General features: G+C 39.4%; 1 protein-coding gene across 1 annotated transcript in view; it reads right to left on the bottom strand.

The window, feature by feature from the left end:
• Window positions 1-6,847: 6,847 nt before the first annotated feature.
• Window positions 6,848-20,893, bottom strand: part of rtn4rl1a (reticulon 4 receptor-like 1a) — a 120,573-nt gene continuing 106,527 nt past the window's right edge. The window contains exons 2-3 of the mRNA XM_086308953.1: window positions 18,517-18,971; window positions 6,848-16,645 (exon numbers count right to left, since the gene is read on the bottom strand). Coding sequence (XP_086165079.1) covers window positions 15,746-16,645; window positions 18,517-18,971 — 1,355 coding nt within the window. The 3' untranslated portion in view covers window positions 6,848-15,745. The remainder of the gene's footprint in view (window positions 16,646-18,516; window positions 18,972-20,893) is intronic.

Below are 20,893 nucleotides of genomic sequence, written 5' to 3' on the forward strand. Positions count from 1 at the left end.
GTGCAGTTTAATTCAGTCATTTCTATAGCACCAACTCACAACAGCAGTCACCTCAAGGCACTTTATATTTTACAGTAAAGATCCTACTGTACAATAATAGAAAGAAAACCCCAACAATCAAAACAACCCCCTTTTGAGCACTTGGTGACAGTGGGAAGGACAAACTCCCTTTTAACAGGAAGACGTCTCAGACAGAACCAGGCTTAGGTAGCCAGGGGCGCCAGCCATCTGCCACGACCGGTTGGGGGTCAGGGGACAACACATGCCCTAACACAATGTCAACTCTTTGCAACCATCTGCACAGATAGCATGCTAACACAAAGCTAATGAAGAACCCAGTGTGTGCTGACATTTTTGGGTACAAAATGGCTTTATAGCATACATGAGAGATGTATTTGCGAGGTTATAGATCAGCAAGGCATTTGAACAGTTTAAATATTTTTCGGGGCAAATAGTAGAAATCACTTTTTGGCAGATGATCACTTTTGTTGGCATGCCATCACTATGCAGACTCCAGCAAAGCAGTCAGAGCTTGATCATAAACAGGTAACAAAACAGTCACGAACAGACACCTGTAGGATCATAGCTGCTGTTTCTACCTACACTCATGCTTCTAAGAAAAATTCTGCTTGGTTGATTATTTCTCTGTTTCAGCTGTGCTCCTTGGCAATAATTCACATTTTAAAGGAAAATCAATCGTGGGTCGAGCAACAGACTTGAGCGTATAGGTTATACCCATGGAAAACTTCAAATCTTCTCTGTCAGTCCCAAACAGTGTTGGTCAAGTTACTTGAAAAAAGTAATCAGTAACTAATTACTGATTACTCCCCCCAAAAAGTAATCCCGTTACTTTACTGATTACTTATTTTCAAAAGTAATTAATTACTTAGTTACTTAGTTACCTTTTAAAAACACGATTTACAACCTGAATAGGTAATGAAGAAATAGATCTTTCAGCCCAATTCTACTTTTTCTACAATCCATCATACAAAATGTAATCAAATGGAAAAGTCTCTTTTTAAAACTTGTTTTATTAGTTTTAACCTTTTAACTTTATGCATCAAGCAAAAATTTAATTATATGCAACATTCTGGGACTGGAAGAAATTTGTTTAACATTTAAACTTATTTTCTGCACATTCCAGCACATAAAATATATTTTTTTTGTGTGTTTACACTCACTCTTTCAAATAGATGCAAGTAAAACACAGCAGAAAATAAATAACATCAAAGACTAGCGGTCCTGTTGCTCTATTTTCACCTGTAAAGCAGGAGTGGCGTAGGCGGAGGTTTACCCTGGTGCAGGTGTGCCGCAGCGGTCAGTGGAAGAATCTGCGAGTTTCTCTGTGAGTTTCCAATTATGTGGTAGCGCACTCGGTGCTTGCTTGGAAGTTTAGGGGTTTTTTTCGCTTTAAAAAGAAGTTTTCTTCCCACGCACAACGGACACTAATGTTTTTGTCACTTTTTATGGAATCAAACTCAAAATAAGGTCAGTACTGTCAAGCTTTAAACGCTGCACGCTCATACTCTCTCCCACAATCGATATGTGATCCACTGTTGATCTGCACACAGCTGTTGTCACGAACGTTGCACTCGCTTACGTCACTGTCATGAGACATTCTTGCAAAAAAATCATGGTTTTAGTAACGCAGTAATGCAGCGTTCCTACGGGAAAGTAACGGTAATCTAATTACCGTTTTTGCAATAGTAATCCCTTACTTTACTCACTACCTGAAAAAAGTAATCAGATTACAGTTACTGCCCATCTCTGGTCCCAAACAGCTTATTCTGCTATTGACACTTGTTTGGTGTTGTTTATTGGATTGGGTGATTGGAGTCTGAGGAAACAAGACATGTTGGCAATTTAACAGTTTAATAATTTAACAAACAGGGGCCTTGGTAGCATGTGGAAGAACCATATATAACTACAATACCCTTGCACCTCTTCATCATGCTGGTCGCCAATTTGGTCACACACTACTGTGAGATGGCATCACATTCATTAACCAGGATGTGTCACAAGTCAATCAATGTGGTTGTGTTGGTCACACTGGCATAAACAGCACGCCCAAGCTCATCCCACAAGTGTTCAATGGGATTCAGGTCAGGTCTGCAGACAGGGATTGCAGAATCTCATCTTGATGTCTCTCTCCATTGAGATTGCTTTCAGTGATGACAAGCCTTGTTTTTCAAGGGAGATGCTGGCCCACTTCATCATACTGCCCCCACCAAAAGCTGTTACCCTACTGATGCAGCAATCAATGTGCTCCACGTTTTCAGCACACGATCCAGCTGCTACAGGCAGATTCTGGACTCATCATTGAACATAAGTCTTTTTCATGCTTTTTTTGTTGTTGTTGTTAAAAAAAACTAGTTCAGAGCGATAGCCTATACTGTTCTTTTTGCTCCACTATCTTTATGTCTCAACTATAGTTTATTATTATTATCTTAAAACCTGAAAAGAAAAACTATAATCACCAGCAACATGTACAGCTGTTACAACCTGCTCCATCACCACCAACTATAAAATGTCATTGTTTTTTATGTGTTGATGACCATTTGGATGGATTGGCAACAGGTGAATTAATAAAGAACCAGATCTATAGGCAGACTTCCTAATGGCATTTAAATCAATAAAATCTTTAAAATATATTTCCCTGCATTACAAATCAATATGCAGTAATGTTTTAATGCATTTTAATGTACTGACACTTTTAATACTAATCGCTCTTGTGCACTTTTACTTGGGTAAAATGTTACATATTTCCTAATGTCCATTTTTTACTTAATGGTGCTCCCGCTTTCACTTAAGCCAGCTATAGTACATTTGTAATAATACTATAACAAATAAAAGTGTCAAATGTGATAGTTTTAAATGAATGATTTATGGGGCTTTATAACTAGTCTCATTTCATTGTTTAGCTGTCTATCTGTCCTTTTATTGTTTTGAGTCACTCTCTTGGCTCTCACTGAACTATTTTTATAGCCATCAAATATTTTAGCTTAAAAACCCACTTTTACCTGATGAACAACACACAGCAGAGTAACTAACCACTGAACACATGGAGCACTTGGCAGATGTAGAGACCAAAAACAGAAGTAAAGGAGAGTGAGTACAGGGCTTAGGTTACGCCCACCCGATGGTCAAAAACACAACTCCAAATCAATGATAATACTTTCCAAAACATTTGTCTAAGTAAATAGCCAAGAAACTGCTTGTGATCAGGTTTACTGTGTCAACTTGAAAATATAATAAAGTCAGTGGTTCTACTGCTGCAAAGTGAGGAGAGAAACAGAAAACTCGAAAAACATTAACAAACCCGTGCCTGTAAAAGATTTTTACTCATGCTCAATGACTAAGACCATGTGTTTTTAATGTTAATCACATCATTCATTTTATGGCATTTTATTGAAACAATATGTTGAAATATAATACAACATATTGTATTTGTCAACCTAATGACAGTGATGATAAACTGTGATCCATGCATGATCTCATTAATAAATAAATGCAGTGACAGCTCTGCTGCTCTGCATAATTTCAAGAGTTCGATTTTTGGGATGTGAAAAAAAAATTTAACCAGATAACTTTTTGCCAGGATTTCTTTTGTTTTTTTCTTTTTTACACAGAAACTGTCACTATGGTTGTTTCTGTTCTAGTGGTATTGGAGTATTTTTTTGCAGCAGGTGGATTTTGAAATGAGAAAACAGAGACCAGAAAATGGACACTGTCTACTATTTAGTTTTTCTCTGTTGTTGGTGCCAAACTCTGCTCTATATAGCATGGGAGCTATCCCACTAGCAATGCAATCATGTCGTTGTAAGTGCTATACCTCATCTTGGTCATGTTAACTTTTCTCAGTCTGCGGGTCCACTGTTCTGCACTGCTGTTATCAGGCACTAGGCATGTAATAATTCATTCACTGTACAGTGATAAGAATCCTCTGCTTTTGAAACTGTGATTCATGGCCCAAAATTGCATTGTACAGCTCTATACATTCATCATGGACTAATCGAACGTTTGGCAGATGGATTCCTTCCCCCAGATATTCATGACCAACACACTGAAACCTAATAGCTCTTGATGACTAGTTAGTGTATCGTGTGGTAGCTTACCTCCAAGGGGTGTTTTGTGTGAGTAGAGGTGAGTGAAGGGTCAATTGTAAAGTGCTTTGGCTGAAAGCAGGGCACAGAGAGTATTTGTCAGATTATTTAACAAAACTGCATGCTGGCCTTTAAGTTACAAAAACTACTGTAACAGAAAAGCCACAAATTGTGTTTGAGGTCGTTCAGAATCACCTCCAGAATTACATTTGCCAGTGTAAGTCAAGTCAAAATGTATTTCTATAGCAAATCTTAAACAACCTAAGATGACCAAAGTGATATGTTATACAAAAGATAGACTATACATAGCAATCACTAAATCAACAATAAACATACATTATAAATCATCTAATGAAATAAAAATGAATAACACTATGTTTGAATATCAAAGGGCAGGGTACCCTGCTCAACTAAAACTAAAAGCAAGTGAAAATGAATAGGTGTTTAACAGTGTTTTAAAATGATTTAGAGAATCTGCATCTCTTTTGTGAAAATGTAGGTTATTCCAAAGATTAGGAGCCACCACTGAAAAGGCTCTATCACCTCTGCTTTTAAGTCTGGATCTAGGAAGTCTTCACTAATCCAAAAATAAGCTACTTTTGGCTGCTCCCTCATTCACAAGGGGTTGCCACACTAGGTAGCTGTGGCAACCCCTATCAAATCAAACTACTAGTGGGTAGTCTGATTTGGTAGATTTCTATGCATTGAGAAGGATTGCCTCACCAAAGAGATTTGTTAGGTGAATGTGTGAACAGCTTTAAATTCAAAATCTGTATCTCTTAGGGTCAGAGACAGTGTCTGCGGCCAGTTTAGGTGATTATTGGTTCATGCCTGTCAAAATAAATCCCCCTATTTAGACATATAAAGCAGAACTTTCATTTTTATTTGTCTTTATCCGCCTCATTTATTGGTGTTGCTGACCCCTGTCACTGTGCCATGTGCCCCTGTATTGATCTGTGGTGCCACAGTAAAGTCTCAGCTTTGAGTTTTGAGAAGTTCACTGTCAGTGAATTAGCTTGTTTAATAGGAACTGAAATAAACACCTTTTCCGTTTATTCCACAAAGTCAAAGCAACACCTTTTAACCCGAAATACAAGCGGAGGTGCCGTTCTTGCAGGCGTGTCAGTAACGGTGGCGTGCACATGGTGCAAATCTGCAGATTGTCTCTCTCTGCAGTCTCTCAAAACTGAGGTTGCACAAAGTGACTATTGAGTTACAGAGAGGTCACTCACCCCTTTGCTGAAATGAAAAATGATTGATAAACTTTAAAGGCTAGAAATTGGAACTGGTGTTGGAGATGACACAGATGCTCCCAAACTATATGGGAATACTATGTGTTTTTTCTATTCATGCAAATGATTTGAACAAAATGTGTTTCTCTGTCTTTGCTGTTTACTGTGTCATAATTAGATCTTAATGCTCATTGTGAGCATTATGTATGATTCTATGCCTAACATTACAGTATATCCGGGCATCTGGTTGTTATCCCTGTCTGATCAAATTATCAGCGTGACAGTGATAGTGTTCTCATATGAAGTGAAGGATACATTTATGTGCATCAAAGGTGGCTTAGACTGATGCTTTATTTCAGGTGACTTGCTGGGTTATGCCTTATCTGTATCAGTTCACTAAACATCAGTTCCCTGCACTGCTTGGAGTTTCCGTGTTGGTGGATAGACACATGTACATGGCTTGTGTTGGGCTCTGTATCTAATTTTGGAGGAAGTTTATCATTGCTGCTGAGACTGTGAGGTTACTGAAAAAGATAAAGTCTTGCAAAGTCTCAGCTCTGTAGATCTTCATGTGTATTGTACATTTGAAATGCCACAGTTTAAAAAGAAAAGGTCTTTTACTGATCAAAAGTAAGAAAGTATGTCTAAAATAGAATCTTTCGAAGTAAGTAAACTAACTGCAAGCATTTAGCTCGATACATGGGTGACCTTGAAAAACAAAATGATTGTGAAAACTCAAATTCTTAGTTCAGACTCATCAGTCGCATAGTTCACACGAATGGTTAGATTTACAGGTTCATAAATTGATAAGTAACAACTCTTAAAAGAATTCTGGTAACCACAAGCAGTTGAGATAGTCGAGCCTTTTACCTTCCAGCTTACCGAGAGAATATAAGAAAAACTCTCGATGGTAAAATGTCCCCAAACTGCAAAAGCCAAGTGTGGTGGTTTGAAAGGGATGTGAGTTCAGAAGCCAGGACACTGTGATGAGATCAAAACCCAAGACAAGCCTTTATCGACGTAGGGGGTAATCCCGAGTGTCTGGGACTAAAAAGAGAATGGCTCACTGCCAAAAAAAGGCAAATAATTAATCATTTAGAAGGACTTGTGGCATAAGAATTAATTTGGGACAGCATCTAGATGACAGGTAGAGGACTAAAAGTGACATGCTGTCTCCACCAGAAGTGGTTTCAAACCACCCAGTACAGCAGAGCCCTCAGAAATAATACATAGGACCACATTAGTAACGGAGGTCTTGGTGATGTTCCTAACTTTTTTTTGTTGGGCTATGGGCCCTGACATACATTTACAACTATAAGTAAAATGGAGCCATATAGATTAGAATCAGAACCAGAATCAGAAAGGGTTTTATTGCCAAATGTTGAGCAGGTTTACAACATTAGGAAATTGCTGCAGTACTTAGTGCAAAACATACTGTAAGACAAAACTTAAATAAATATAAAAATAAGAATTAAAAGTGCTAAACAGATTAATATATACATGTGTGCAGGTGATAATCAGTGCAAAAATGAAACAGTAATAAAGAGTCAACTTCCCACATTTGCAATAACTAAACGTCTTTAATAGCCACACAACATCTGGAGCAATAGAGGTTAAGAAGTGAAGAACCCAGTGATTCTGGAGAGGATGGACAGAAGTACCAATCACATCTCTGTGGAACTAAAAACAGGCCATTAAACCTACGCAGCTGTCTTTTAAGAACGATGTGATCTGAAAATTGCAAAACAAAAACTTTGAGAAGATTATGCAGTCACAGCGGCCAACTCTAGCTGTCCTAATGCATTGTGGGTGCACTACACAGCTTGTGCACCTTGATAAAAAACATTTCTCCTGCATTGCTTACTATGTTGTCTTAGCAATGCATTACGTACACTTTTGTAAATGTGTCCACATTTCTCAGTATGCAGTATATGCACAATTATACACACTGGTTCTTAACAAGGTTTAATGTACATTTTGTTCATCCAGGAATTTGTTGTGTAGCCTGTAAATATGCCAACTGCATAAATCTGTTAATTATGAGTGTCTCTACATTTTACATCTAAATTGCCCAGTTTCCCACTGTGTAATAATTTCTGTTTCGTGGACACCCACCTCTCCATTGCATTCAAGTTGGCTCCCATCCAGTCCTTATGCTCTGGCTGACCCTGTTTACATATGTTGAACACAAATATTTACCCAAACAATATAAGTGCCATAAATTGCCAGCTAAGGGATCCAAATGCAGGCTCTTGAGGCAAACTGGACGAACTGAAAATACACCTTTAATTCAACCAGTGGAAAAGCCAACACAAAAACCCAAATGACAGCACAAAACCATATCCAGGCAGGGAACACATAAGTAAGGGTAACAGACAGAAATTAAGACTGAGGGGAAGACAGCACTATTTATACACCAAAGGGTAATCAGGGAATTGGACCGAGGAGAGTAAGGAGACACAGGTAATGTAATCAAAGACAATGAGCTGGGAGGGGAAGTAAAATTAAACGCAAAACACAGGAGACAAATAACTACCAAAACAAAACAGGAAACGACAGTTAATAACTAAACGCGGAAGCACAGACACAGGAATAAACTTAACACAGGAGACCCTGAGGGAGCATTTTAGCTTTAATACAAACAAAACTGTAACTAATAGCAAAAGGTTCAAAATGCTAAAGAACACAGATGAGGATGAAAAAGTGTACACTGTAGCAAACAGAATCAAATAGAGAGCACCTGACAAACTAGCATTTAATGATCCAAACAACACAGGACTTTGACATTTGGACATTGAAAAAGACTGACATTCAGCCACATGTTTACTTAGAGTAGTGGCATTGCTGGAGGATGGCAATGCCAGTCAAAGCCAACTGCTTTGGTCCACAGAGAAATATTTAAATAATTAGTGGAGCTTTCATGGTCGTTTTGAGTTTTGGGATCTTTGGAGTTTTTCTGATTTTGAATCTTTCGTTATTTTTGTTTTATAGTTCTGTTGTGTGTATTGGTTAGTTTTTAAATCTCTCCTATTTCTTGTTCATTATTTTTTCTTTGCCTCTGCGATCCTTAGGTTGATCTCCTCTTGTGTTTCTGTTCTGTTCGCTCGGCCTTTTCTTCTGGTTTTTACTTATGTGAAAATTTGTATGCTGTTAGTCTGTCTTATCTCACTTCCTGTTTTACTTTGGTAGTCTTTAGTTGCTTGTGTTTCATGGCTGCATTCCCACCTGTTTCAAATCTGCTTATTATCATGGGTTTGTATTTATTGTCTGTTTCCCTTTGGTCTCTGTCTTCATTCTGCCTTCCTCATAGTGTGTTTTTTTTCCTGGAAGATTCTTGTTGTGAAATATTAGGTCTTGTTTTGTTTTGTATTCAGTGAGTGTTCAACTATAAAGCTGCTTTTAAGTTTATTCTTTTTCTGCCAACACAACACAGCCTCTCCTTAACAAAAATAACCTTTTAATAATGAGAGATCATTGAAAAGAACTAAACATTAAACTATTTTTACGATTAGAGTCTGATTGGAGCCTATAATGTAGGAAAAATAGTGGTGGCGCAGAAGGAAGTGGAGATGATGTTTCACATGAATGAAAGTCTGAAAGGCAAAATGACAGAAGAGCAGTGCAATTTAAAGCCAGGAATGCAGGCAGATGAGTGAATATAGACCCTCCTAAACAAACATGCATAAGCTTTACTTAAAAAGCGCTCAAAAATGTAAGAATATCTGAGAACTTGTATTATGTTACATAATACAAGTTCTCAGATATTCTTTCACACTGTTGCACACTGAGATACCAATTGTGGCGAACTTTAAGTGACAGCATATTGGGATACCTACATACATACAATGTGCTGAAGTGGGTCTCACCGGGCTGTAGCTACAGGCTCTAGTTAAGGTATCCAAAACACATTTTGCCCAACTCTTGGATTGTTTTGCTCTCCACAGCATTTATTATTTATGCCCACAAATAGTTTCTAAGCTATACTCTTGTGCAGCCATGCTTTGACAGTGAAATTAATTTCTCAGATGGGAACTAGCATGGTGACAAAAACGCCTGCCTACTGTCACTTCCTTTCCGATGTGTTTCAATTAATTTCGACCTCAGTTTCCAGATTGCTTAGTAAAAAAAAAAAAGAACAGTGCATTAAAAATGGAGATAACACTAATATTGTTTCTGCGAGTGCATATGCTGCCACGATATGGCACAGATACAGATTTTACTTATTTATAACATAAATCCAGGATGATGAAACATTTAATAAAACTGCAGCAAGACTCTAAAATTTAGGAAATCACTCTGACATATGTTTGATTTATAACACATTAACAAGAGGTAATGAAAACTTCAGCTGCATTTTCAAATGTCATTTCTCACATTTCCTTGTGTAAGTCTCTGCTGCTAAAAGGCTGAAAACGCCTCAAACTGTGTGTGAGTCCTGCTGATTTTTCATATGCACATGAACTTTTATTGCCTTTTTATGAGGCTTGTCAAGTGGCAATAATATGTAGACGCACTTCATAAAGAAGCAACCCAGTACAGGAAGATTACACAGGCCACAGGCAAGTAAGTGCCATGCAAGTGTTAACTTCAAACTTGAAACTTTTGAAAAAGTTTCACATCTAGAAATGTACAGGCTCACAGTTTCCACTAGCTCAGTCACAGTTCAATACTTTGACCTTCTCTCTAATTAGAACCATATATTTGCCGATAATGAGAGTAATGTAGCCTGATGGTTATGGCCATGGAAAGATGGCTGGTGTTAAATGGTGCTTACAGCCAGCAACTGTAAGGCATGTGAGCTGGTGCACGAGAGATGCAATGCACTCGGATGGTGATGGGAATAAAAATCAAGTAAGATAGTGTGAATTATATTCTTGCAGTCTTACTGGTATAGATTGTATGCGAGACGAACATTTGCATCAGTGTGGTGCAGTTGTACACTTGCGTTTAGCCGAAGGTGTCTCTCATTTCTTCGTTTTTGACTCATTTCACAAAAATCCTCCTCTGTTCTTTCTAGAATAGCTTTATTTCTTTAGCTTTACTCTCCCTTGCTCTTTGCTGCTTTTCTTTTGCTGAGTCTCAACTCTTCGGGGATTCACACAGAGAAATCAATTTTGCCTGGCCTCTTTGCCGATGGAATATATATAAATATTCACATGCGGCTATTTTAGATCCTCAGCTTAGGGACTGAACTAGTGGATGAGCTGTTCTACTGTTTGATCATGAAGCTTGCATACATCTGTCTCTGAATGTTTTCTCTTTTCCCCCCCATGCATCCTTCTCTTCTTTAATTTCCTCCTTCCATTCCTCTGATTGACTTTAACGGCATCTGTTACGTCTGTTGATTGCTTTTTTTCTTCTCTCTCTTCTCCAAACTCTTCCTACACTTGAAGCGTGATAAATAATAGGAAGGATCCTATTATTTATCACGCTTCTCTTCCTCACTTTTACCTTTCTTGTTTTATTTTTCCATATGTACTTATTAAAATCTCTAATTTCTACCCAAAATTTCCTGTTTGTTCAGAGATTCCTAACTCTGACATTTGCCAACTTGGTCATTTTTATTAATTCATCATGTTCTTGTCTGTTATGTAGTGCTGAGAAATTATTTTGCATATATTTCACCATGACATATTTCAGATCATCAAACAAATTTTAATATTAGTCAAAGATAAGCTGAATAAATACAAAATGCAGTTTTTAATTCATTCAATTATTTCAGTCATTCAACGGAGAAAAAGACGTAATCTGAACCTGCCTGGACCTGTGTGAAAAAGTGATTTCCTTCCTAAATCTAATAACTGGTAGTAAGAACTACAATACCAGCATTTGCATTGACTGGGGAGGAGTCTTTCACATCACCGTGGAGGAATTTTGGCTCACTGTTCTTTGCAGAATTGTTTTGATTCAGCCACAGTGGAGGATTTTCACGTATGAATGGCCTGTTTAAGGTCGAGCCAAAACATCTCAGGTGAATTTCTTTTTTGAGGTATTCAGAGGTAGACTTGCTGGTGTTTCCCATCATTCCTTTGCTGAATAATCCGAGTGCCAGTCATCAAGAAATTTTTTATCTAATGTGAAAATGCCCCTCTCCCATGGATGCCATTTTTCCTCATTTCTGCTCATTCTCTTACTGTTGAATCATGAACTCTGACCTCAACTGATGCTCTTCTGGAATAGTTTTGGTTGACCGGCCTCTCCTGGGAAGGTTCACCACTGTCCCAAGTTTTCTCCATTTGTGGATAATTACTCTCACTGTGGTTCACCAGGCTGGGTTCACTCAAGGCTTTGTAACCCTTTCTAGACTAATGATGTTGTTTCTCAGCTGTTCTTGAGTTATTTTAGATCGTTTGGACGATTTGTTGAAGGATTTCTTAATTCAATAGGCTTTGTGGTAATCAGGTGTGAGTTGTGGGGGGTAACTTTTTAAAATTTACATCATTAGAAAAAACGCACTTTATATTTTCTCACCTTATCTTAGTCTAATGTCTTTTTTCATCATCTGAAATTAGTATTCAGTCTTCTTTCCTTCGCATCTTCCATACATCTCACCTCCTGCAGTTTCACTGGCCATTCTTTATTGTGCTCATAAACCTTTTACTTCAACTATCTTTATAATTAATACCCTTTGAACCATGAGACTTCAATTTTAGAAACAGATTCATATTTCATAAATCTCCCCGAACTCACTGATGCAGAACCTTTCTGCTTAATTTAAATGCTGGCTTCTAGTGGTTTGCATAGTGCCTCTACATGAATGAACACATGTAAGCTGCAACCCAGGCTTAATTTGGGACGCACACAGCGACCGACTGTACACCAGCAGCCGCTGATGCTGGAGCCACCTGTGTTATGCTGACTTCCTATCCCCTGGCCGCTGGTCTGTCTGGCGCTGATAACTACTTCATGGACATCCACCCTTCTGCCTTAAATCCTAGTGTCTAATTCACTCTCTCTCTCTCCCAATTGTCAGCTTTGTTTTACAAACAGAGCAGTGATATTGTCTCTCAGAGGCACACCTCTCTCTGCCCTAGCCGGCTGTCAGGCTAGATCTGAGCCAGTGTGCATACAAGGTACAGCGGTGAGCATGCATATTTAGTGCACAAACACGCACGTCTGCATCAATACAACAATTCACATGCGGACACACACATGAGCATGAACACGAACACATTTAAAGCAGGCACAGCACATGCCAACGCTCTAGACGACCTCGCCTTGACCCGACGCAAGACAACTCACTGGCACCCTCGCAGCTAATAGAACTCGACAGGTGAGTGTATTTGACAGTTTGTGCGCGCGCATGTGCTTAGACTCACTCTGATACATATTTAATATGAGGCTGCAGCGTAGTGAGTGAAACTAGGACACGAAGCAGGCCAAAATATATCCTGGCTAAATGTGAGTGTTTCTCTCCGAGCAGTAGATGATGTGCATACTTATTCATTAGCTTTTTTTTTCTTTTTGAAAAAAAACTTTTTAACCATTTTCCTCTCCTTTCACTCGCTTATCATTCAGCCCCAGGGCTCATTTTAGACGTATGTCTATTAGCCACACACAGACAGATGCGCATATGTGCTGACAAAAGGGAGGCAAACAAACACAAGACCACCTCAGCCATTTGAGGACACTTTCTGTTTAATGTTATTTATAAACAGCTTTTGAGTCTGGCATTGTTTGATAACCACATACAAAACATTTGGGTTGCACAAAGGAAGAGAGTAAAGGAAAAGAGTTTAGAGATAGAGCTGTGTGTGTGTGTGTGTGTGTGTGTGTGTGTGTGTGTGTGTGTGTGTGTGTGTGTGTGTGTGTGTGTGTGTGTGTGTGTGTGTGTGTGTGTGTGTGTGTTGGGAGTAGCAAGGAAAGGAGCAGAGAAGGAGGAGAAGGAAAAGAGAATAGACAGACAGACAAGGAGAGAGAAAGGATGCAAGTTTTGGAGGGGTGAGGAGAAGGGGAGGGGAGGGAGAAAAGGGGATGAATAGGAAAGCTGGAGGAGCGGTAAGGGGAGGGGTTGGGGGTGGAGCAGTGCAGTGTACCGTTTATCTTCAGTGAGTCAGCGAAAACAAAACAGGAAAGCAAAAAAAAAAAAAAAGACTGAAAGGGAAAATGATATAATGATAAAAATCATATTTAAAAAATAATAATAAAAGTTCCAGCCTCAAGCTCCCTGTTTTTAGTCTCTCTCTTTTTTTTGAGGGAACTACTGAGACACATCAGAGAATCAGTTTATCCACTTTTTTTTCTCTTTTTTTTTAATATATATATAAAAGTCATCCTCACAGGAATAAACAGACACAATTTACATCACCTCTGGGTTAACAGCAGCACAAACAAGTTCACCAGTAGGGATTTCTAAATCCTACATGTCAGGAGAATGACTCAAGTGACAGGCTTCCCGACATCTAGATAGAGAGACATGAAAAGGTGGGGCTCAGTGGGAAACACACCCAAGCAGGGTACAAATGCGGGCCCTGCTCATGAATTCCCATCAAAACCAGGTATTTTAAGGATGCCAGCAAAACTAAACTCATTATTCTTTGTGCTTTTTGTTAGCGTGCCAATTATTTAGCTTGTTTTTTTTTTAAGCTTATAGTTCATCTTTTGCATAAAAGGGTATTTTTCTTTTTCAAAATAAGATTTATAACTTTGTAATTGTAAAAGAAACAAAGAGATCTTTAGCATTACTGGCTTGCCAAGGTACCCGGGTGGCCCATGAGTATCTGTACAGGTTTTGTCATTGAGCACTTTGGCTGAGTGACTGAGTCAAAGTCTCGGCATTATCTGTGGTGCTCTGTTTGTGATTCAAAAACCTTGGACTCATGGGGTGTTTATAGTGGGACAGGAAGGCTGTGAAGGTGATAGATTGGGCTATTTTGGGAGGGTTAGAGGGTGTGTGCTTGAACCGCTCAAAGGGCGCCATGTCACACAGTTCTTTCTGTGCTTTTTTTAATTTCTTGAAGAGTAGTCCCGAGCCAACAAAAGGCCAATGGGATTCTCTCTCCTCAAACGTAGCAGCATTAAAATCCAAGTCTCCAGTCAGGGCTTGCACATCGATGTCTGTTTCGGAGCACACTAAACAAAGAGAGAAAATCAGGAGTTTGTCAGTCGTCCGGTGATCATCACAGATTTTGAGCTACTTCTCTGCTCTCCTTTTGATGAACGATTGGATCTTGGCAGAAGATGTCGTGACTTGTGGTGATCATCATCTGATTGAAAGCTCCCGAAGAATATTTGGATTGGATCATCTCTCTTTAGAAGATGTATTTATAGCCTCTGTGGTATGAAAGAGGAAAGTGCATATCTGTTTCTTGGAATTGTGAGTCTGGCTCAGGCCTCAGCTTTTCCTTGACCTGCATAAGCTGAGCCTCTGTTTTGTAGCCACAGAGGTCAAAGGCTGAATGAAATTCCAAAGTTTTGCCCATATTGGAAACTGGCTCTCGATAGGCACTCTTGCTTTCTAACTTCATTCTACCCGCATGGCTTTAGCGTTTTTTAATTAAATTTTTTAGAGGACACACACACATATACATACAAACATTAATACAAAAAAATCGTAATCTTTTTCAGTCACTCGTTCCCATTCATTTACACTGACTGTGACCAGCTGGCTCCTCGAACGATTGGTTAGTTCTGAATGGCTTTTTGAAGTTTCGATGTGAGGGCACAGACAGATTATAGTTTTCAACAGTTTGAAGACCTGAATGGCGAATAGTTGAGTGACAATTTCTGTGGTACTTTCAGAATTTAGACTAAAAAGTTAAAAGTTAAGCATACAGATTCACATTAAACTTGTCCTGATACGTGAAAGAAAACCACTTTATTTGCAGGTATATAATGGTTATAGCTATTACTGCTAAAACGTTTCACAATGACTCATTTTCCTGCCACTTGTGTCAGCGGTATTTTCTTTCTTGATCTTAAGGTGTTGCTGAGTGAGTACGGTGACAGCTACAAATGAGTATGTCTTCCTCTCGGCTTGACTGACAGATGGAGGTTGCGGTTGAGAGCGCTATCGTGTCACGGGGGCTAAACGCAGAGACCGAGCCATGAACTGTTTTGTTACTTACTGTGTGTTCCTGTTGCTGAATTATTGGCTTGTTATTTTATGTGGCTGTACATAAATTCAGTGAAGCAGTTGATGCCAGAGACACAAAAGTTTTCCTGTTGTTTCCCTTGGTGACATCATCAAAGCAAGTGGGCAAAATAGTTTTCCCTGACTAACATGTATTGATTATGACTCAGAATGACCCCTGCATTAATACCACAGGGATTTTCAGTGATGTCCTTTGTACACAGTCATTTACACACACATTTATGTGCACATGCCTCATTTAAAGAGCCAGAACAAGGTGGTTCAGGAGAATGAATCATATGGTTGCATCACCAGCACAACAGTGTCCATTTCCTGTCTCAACGTAGGATCACAAAGTAGAGTGACAGCAGCAGAGCTGATGACAAACACGAAACTAAACCTGCATGATGTGACCCTGCTTTGTTATTAGCTCTCTGGACCCCAATTGGTGGGCCAACGGAAGTTCTGGGGATGCACTTGTTCTTCCTCCTTGTTGTGGCAGACAGGTCATATTTATCACCATCTGGAGTGTAGTCTTTTTCACCCCCCTCCTGAAGTACCTGCACCTCATTGAGCCCCCCTTTTGGCTTGCGGCCACGGCGAGTACAGTTTCGGCGGCCTCCTTTAGGTGGCCGTGGTAGGGGTGAGGGTGAAGGCAAGCTGTACTGGTCCCCGTGGGGCAAGTATGGCCGCTGATGGTGGTTGTGATGGTTTCTGTGACGATTCAGGTGGTTTAAAGACTCCCCGTGCTCAATCTCTCTGCCTGGGGCGCCATGCGCATGACTCTCGCCTGATATGCAACTGGGCAGCTCCTCTTTCTTGAGCGTTTTCAGGTCCCTCCCTGTCAGCTCAGGCGGCGAAACACACATCAGAGAGGAGGTGGAGCCTCTGAACCTCCGCAGCCAATCCCAAAGCGACAGGGCCTTGCAGTCACACTCCCAGGGGTTGTCGTTGAGTCGCAGGTACTCCAGGGCTGGTAGAAGAGTCAGGGTGGCTCCAGACAGCTCAGTGAGGGAGTTATTAAACAGGTACAAAGTAGTGAGACGCCGAAGGTCATGGAAGGCCTGACGATCAACCCACTGGATTCGATTCTGGTGGAGAAGGAGCCGGTCTAAGACTCCTAGACCTCGAAAAGTGTTCTGGCGAAGACTCCATAGACGATTGCCATGTAGGAAGAGATGACTGAGGTTCAGAAGGTCGATGAACAAATCATCCTCTAGGAATTCTAACTGGTTATCCTGCCAGGATGTAGGAATAAAAAGGAAAGATAAAAAGAGAAGCTTAAAATGGGTTGCAAGACATCAAGCATAGTTTTTATTACCTGAGTATGAGTAATCCATTGCATTTGCATTTTTCTGTTTGTTTTAGAATCATACAAGATACAGATAATATGTTAATTTTAATCCTTAAATAAACTATACATGTGTGTTTGGTGTGTGTGTGTGTGTGTGTGTGTGTGTGTGTGTGTGTGTGTGTGTGTGTGTGTGTGTGTGTGTGTGTGTGTTATAGAGAACACATGCATAAACTAACTGAACTGGCTAAATAAAGTGGATTAAAGAGCTCAAAAGTGGACCCTTTGAATTAAAAACTATGTTTTGAGTTTTGACTAAGTTTGGAGATTACTATATCAAATAAATAATAAGGGGTAATCTACTCTCATTCTACCAACTGATTTCTCTCTATTTTTTTCCCTTTGGGGTTTCTTTGAAAAAACAAACAAACAAACATTTGACGTAAAAGTGCTTCCAAACTTGTCAGTCTGTAGCTGTTGCCTCAGTTACTAAGTAGGTTTGAAACAATGAAAACATCATTTACTCATAATGAACCTTTGGACAGTTTTGAACTCACTCATGGTTCTGTACATTTTCAGTTCAGTGAAAAAAGAAAAGAAAAACTTTTTCATTTATTAAAATAATAACTGAATAAATACCCAATTAGCCATAATTCAAATTGCAACAGTTACAGCGCTTAAAAGCTACAAACAGTAAGTACTGTAAGAAAGTAAGAAAAAAGGCTATGAGCTGTTAACTCTCAATATAACAAAAACATAAATCAAATAAAACATATCCATTAAGGAGAAAAACACACACAGTCAGCTGTCACACAGTCAGCTGTGTAATTTCAGCTTCAAAAAAATTGCCCATAGTAACAATGATTTTCTCTCTGTTAACATTGAGAATGCAGCTCATGATCTGATGAGGCTTTTATCATGAATTTATTCCCTTTGTGAAAGTAAAGCGTGTTGTAGGAACACTTTTAGTGCCAATAAACTGTCCTTTCGAAAATATGATTTGAAAACAGAATTTTCTAACCCCTTCATATAATGTTATGAATTCCACTTTTATTTGGCCCAATATAGTATATAAGTTTTCTCCAGAGCAGTGTAAAAATCTAAACAGACTCTTTATTTGAACACTAATAGGTAAAAAACTGTTTCTTTCATGTCTAAACCTGTTAGACTGCTATAGCTCACTGACAACATCTAGCAAGCAAGTCAAAACTACTAGACATCTGACATTTGCACTTAACAGACCCAAAGATATTTGATAAATGGGCTGGCACTTACATAGCGCTTTTGTACTCAATTCAAGCACTCAAAGAACTTTCTTACTACAAGCTTCATTCAATCATCCACACGACACTGAAGTCCTCTTTTATTTTTCTATCCAAACCACTTTTAACCTTTACTGTTCACATACTCACACTCTGCATCGCGGGCCACTGAGGGTTCAACATCTTGCTCAAAGATACTTTGCAGTAAATGCACCACTATCATTCACTGCCAATCTTAGCAATTTTTCCATCGTGATATAAATAGATCATCCTTCTGTCTTCATAAACATACTGTGTAATTAATGAAATCATATATTCAGGCATGGATTCGGATTACATAGTTCTCTTGCAGGGGTTAGCCACAGAAGTTGTACTATAGGAGTATTGTTGTTTCAGGAAAGCTCGTGGTATTTTCATTACACTCAGTTATTTGATCAGGGACCAATTCATGGGGCGTAAGTGCTGAACCAACTTGATTGACAGATTACACCATAATGCGATTGTGGTGGCAGATGCAGTACACAATAGAGATAAAAGGCAGCTGTTATCCGTGTACCTGTAGATAGAGATACTGGAGATTATGTAAGCCTGAAAAGATCCCGGGAGGGAGGGTGATCAGGCCACAGTGGTATAGATGAAGGGCATGTAGCCGACCAAGGCCCAGGAAGGTGTCCGAGGCAATGGCCTTCAGGTGCCGGTTGTCCCCAAGATCAAGCTCCTCTAGGCGGTCAAAGCCATGGAAGGTGGATGGTTGTATATAGGAGATGTTGTTGGAGTAAAGCCACAGCATAGTGGTAGTGGGCGAGAAATGCCCTCGAAGTAGCCGTTGGATCTTGTTGTTTTGCAAGAAAACGCGCTCGCTCTGAGCGGGGATGCCCTCAGGCACAGCATGGAAGTTGTGGGCCTGGCAGGAGACAGTGCTAGGTGAAGTGTAGCAGATACAGTGGCGAGGGCAGGGTGAAGAGAGATCCAGGCCCCACAACACCAACAGTAGCTCCACCCCACCGTAACCTGAGAGGGGAGGAGGAGAGGAGGATGGGGATGAAAAAAAGAGAAGGATGGAAAGAGAGAGAGAGAGAAGCTTTATTAATTTAATTCATACGGCAGAGATTCTGTTATCAGACGCATCTTGAATGAAACACTCATTGCTCTCAGTTTACAAGGGCAACAATAGGCATGGTTCAGTGCAGACGAATTACAACGCTGACACAAATCTCTCTCTGTCTCGCACACACACACACACACACACACACACACACACACACACACACACACACACACACTCACTTGTGTATGGTTGTGTGAGCTCATTCTTCCTACATATTTTTCAACTGTTTGCTCTCAAACCTTTTCTACACCCACTGCTACCTTCACAATAAACACAATAAACTAGTTCAAACCCCCAATTTTAAAGTCATGGGATCATTTTCTACCAAAGCCTCAGAAAGGCTCTGTATACAATGTGCAAAACATGGAAAAATACTGCTCAGGTGTGCAAGCATTCTGTTAAGAGGGGAGAGTGTGTGGTGTTTTTTATCATGCGCTAGTATTGCTGTCAGTGAGGTAAATACATATATATTTTTCTCTTCCTTCCACTAATCTTGACAATATGGCGCACACACACACACACACACACACACACACACACACACACACACACACACACACACACACACACACACACACACACACAGCATCCCATCATGCAGTGTTATATCCTTTGGTTATCTTCTAAAGGCGACACAAAATCGATGTTTCTGCTGCTTACAAGTGAACACACACCACACCTGTAATATGTTCCCACAATAAAGGAAACCAAGAAAGGAGGATATTGGGAGAGGGAGGAGGTGGAGGATGAATAGGGGAATCATCTGCAGTGTGGCTGTGAAGTGGATATTACTTTTTGTTTTCAGATTCCCTTCATCTCACTCACATTTATTTGACTTTTTCCCCTGCTCTGGATCATTCTAGTGTTTGATGTGTTTGTAAGGCTGGGGAGACAAAAATGAAGTCAAGCAGAAAGAGATGAGGGTGCAGATCTCGGGAATAACTGCTAAATGAAGAGAACGATGACCTGTGTGTAACTTTTGGTGTGTCGGTGTATATGTCTGCCTTTCATTGTCAATTTTATTTATATAGCATAACTTTAGAACCACAGTCTGTTTAAGGCACTTCAGATTGAAGACCCTACAATATTATAATTATTATTCATTTAAATTTGATTTAGACAAGTCATATACAATACAGACAAAGATGACACAAGCAAGTAAGATTCCTTTTATTTGAAATGAAATGTGTGTGTGTGTGCATAACTTGTGCTTTTGCACCAGCTTAAGTCTCAGATTGTATGATTAGAAGGGAGAGCTAAGACGGGTATTGAAATTAAACCAATAAAGAAAGAAAGAAAGAAAGAAAAATAAAGAATAAATAGATTAAGTAGTTAAATGAATGGTTCCTATAATATTAGAAAGAAACTCCAACAGTCACATGACCCCTTAATAGAAAGCATGTGGTGACAATGGGAAGTAAGCACACTTTTTTTAACAAGAAGAAACCTCAGACAGGAAAGGGCTCAATCTACTCGGTTTTGTTTTTTTCCGATTACAATTGAGTATCATCTAATTTGCATGTGGTTGTTATAACAACGTGGCCAAAAGTACGGTGACGTCATTTGTATGCAACACAAAGACAACACATCAACGTCGAGGTGACGGTATACCTGCTATAGTGAGTTTAATTTCTTGCGGTTCTGAGTTTTTGAAATCTGTTTTTACTCCATGTCTTTCTAACTGATGGTTTGCAATACTGTGCTCTCTTTGTTTTGTTATTTATTACATTTCGGTTCATAACTTGTATATTATTTCTAGTATTAGTTGTACAAATTGTAATAATCATCTTCCCTGTGTTTCTGCCTCATCTCTTCTTTTTCCAAA

This window comes from Aulonocara sp. 'chitande type north' Nkhata Bay, linkage group LG10 (genome assembly GCF_057382095.1).
Source record: "Aulonocara sp. 'chitande type north' Nkhata Bay isolate Kocher_YH1m ecotype deep benthic linkage group LG10, A_spYH_male_GT1.1, whole genome shotgun sequence".
Classification (NCBI taxonomy): Eukaryota; Metazoa; Chordata; class Actinopteri; order Cichliformes; family Cichlidae; genus Aulonocara; species Aulonocara sp. 'chitande type north' Nkhata Bay.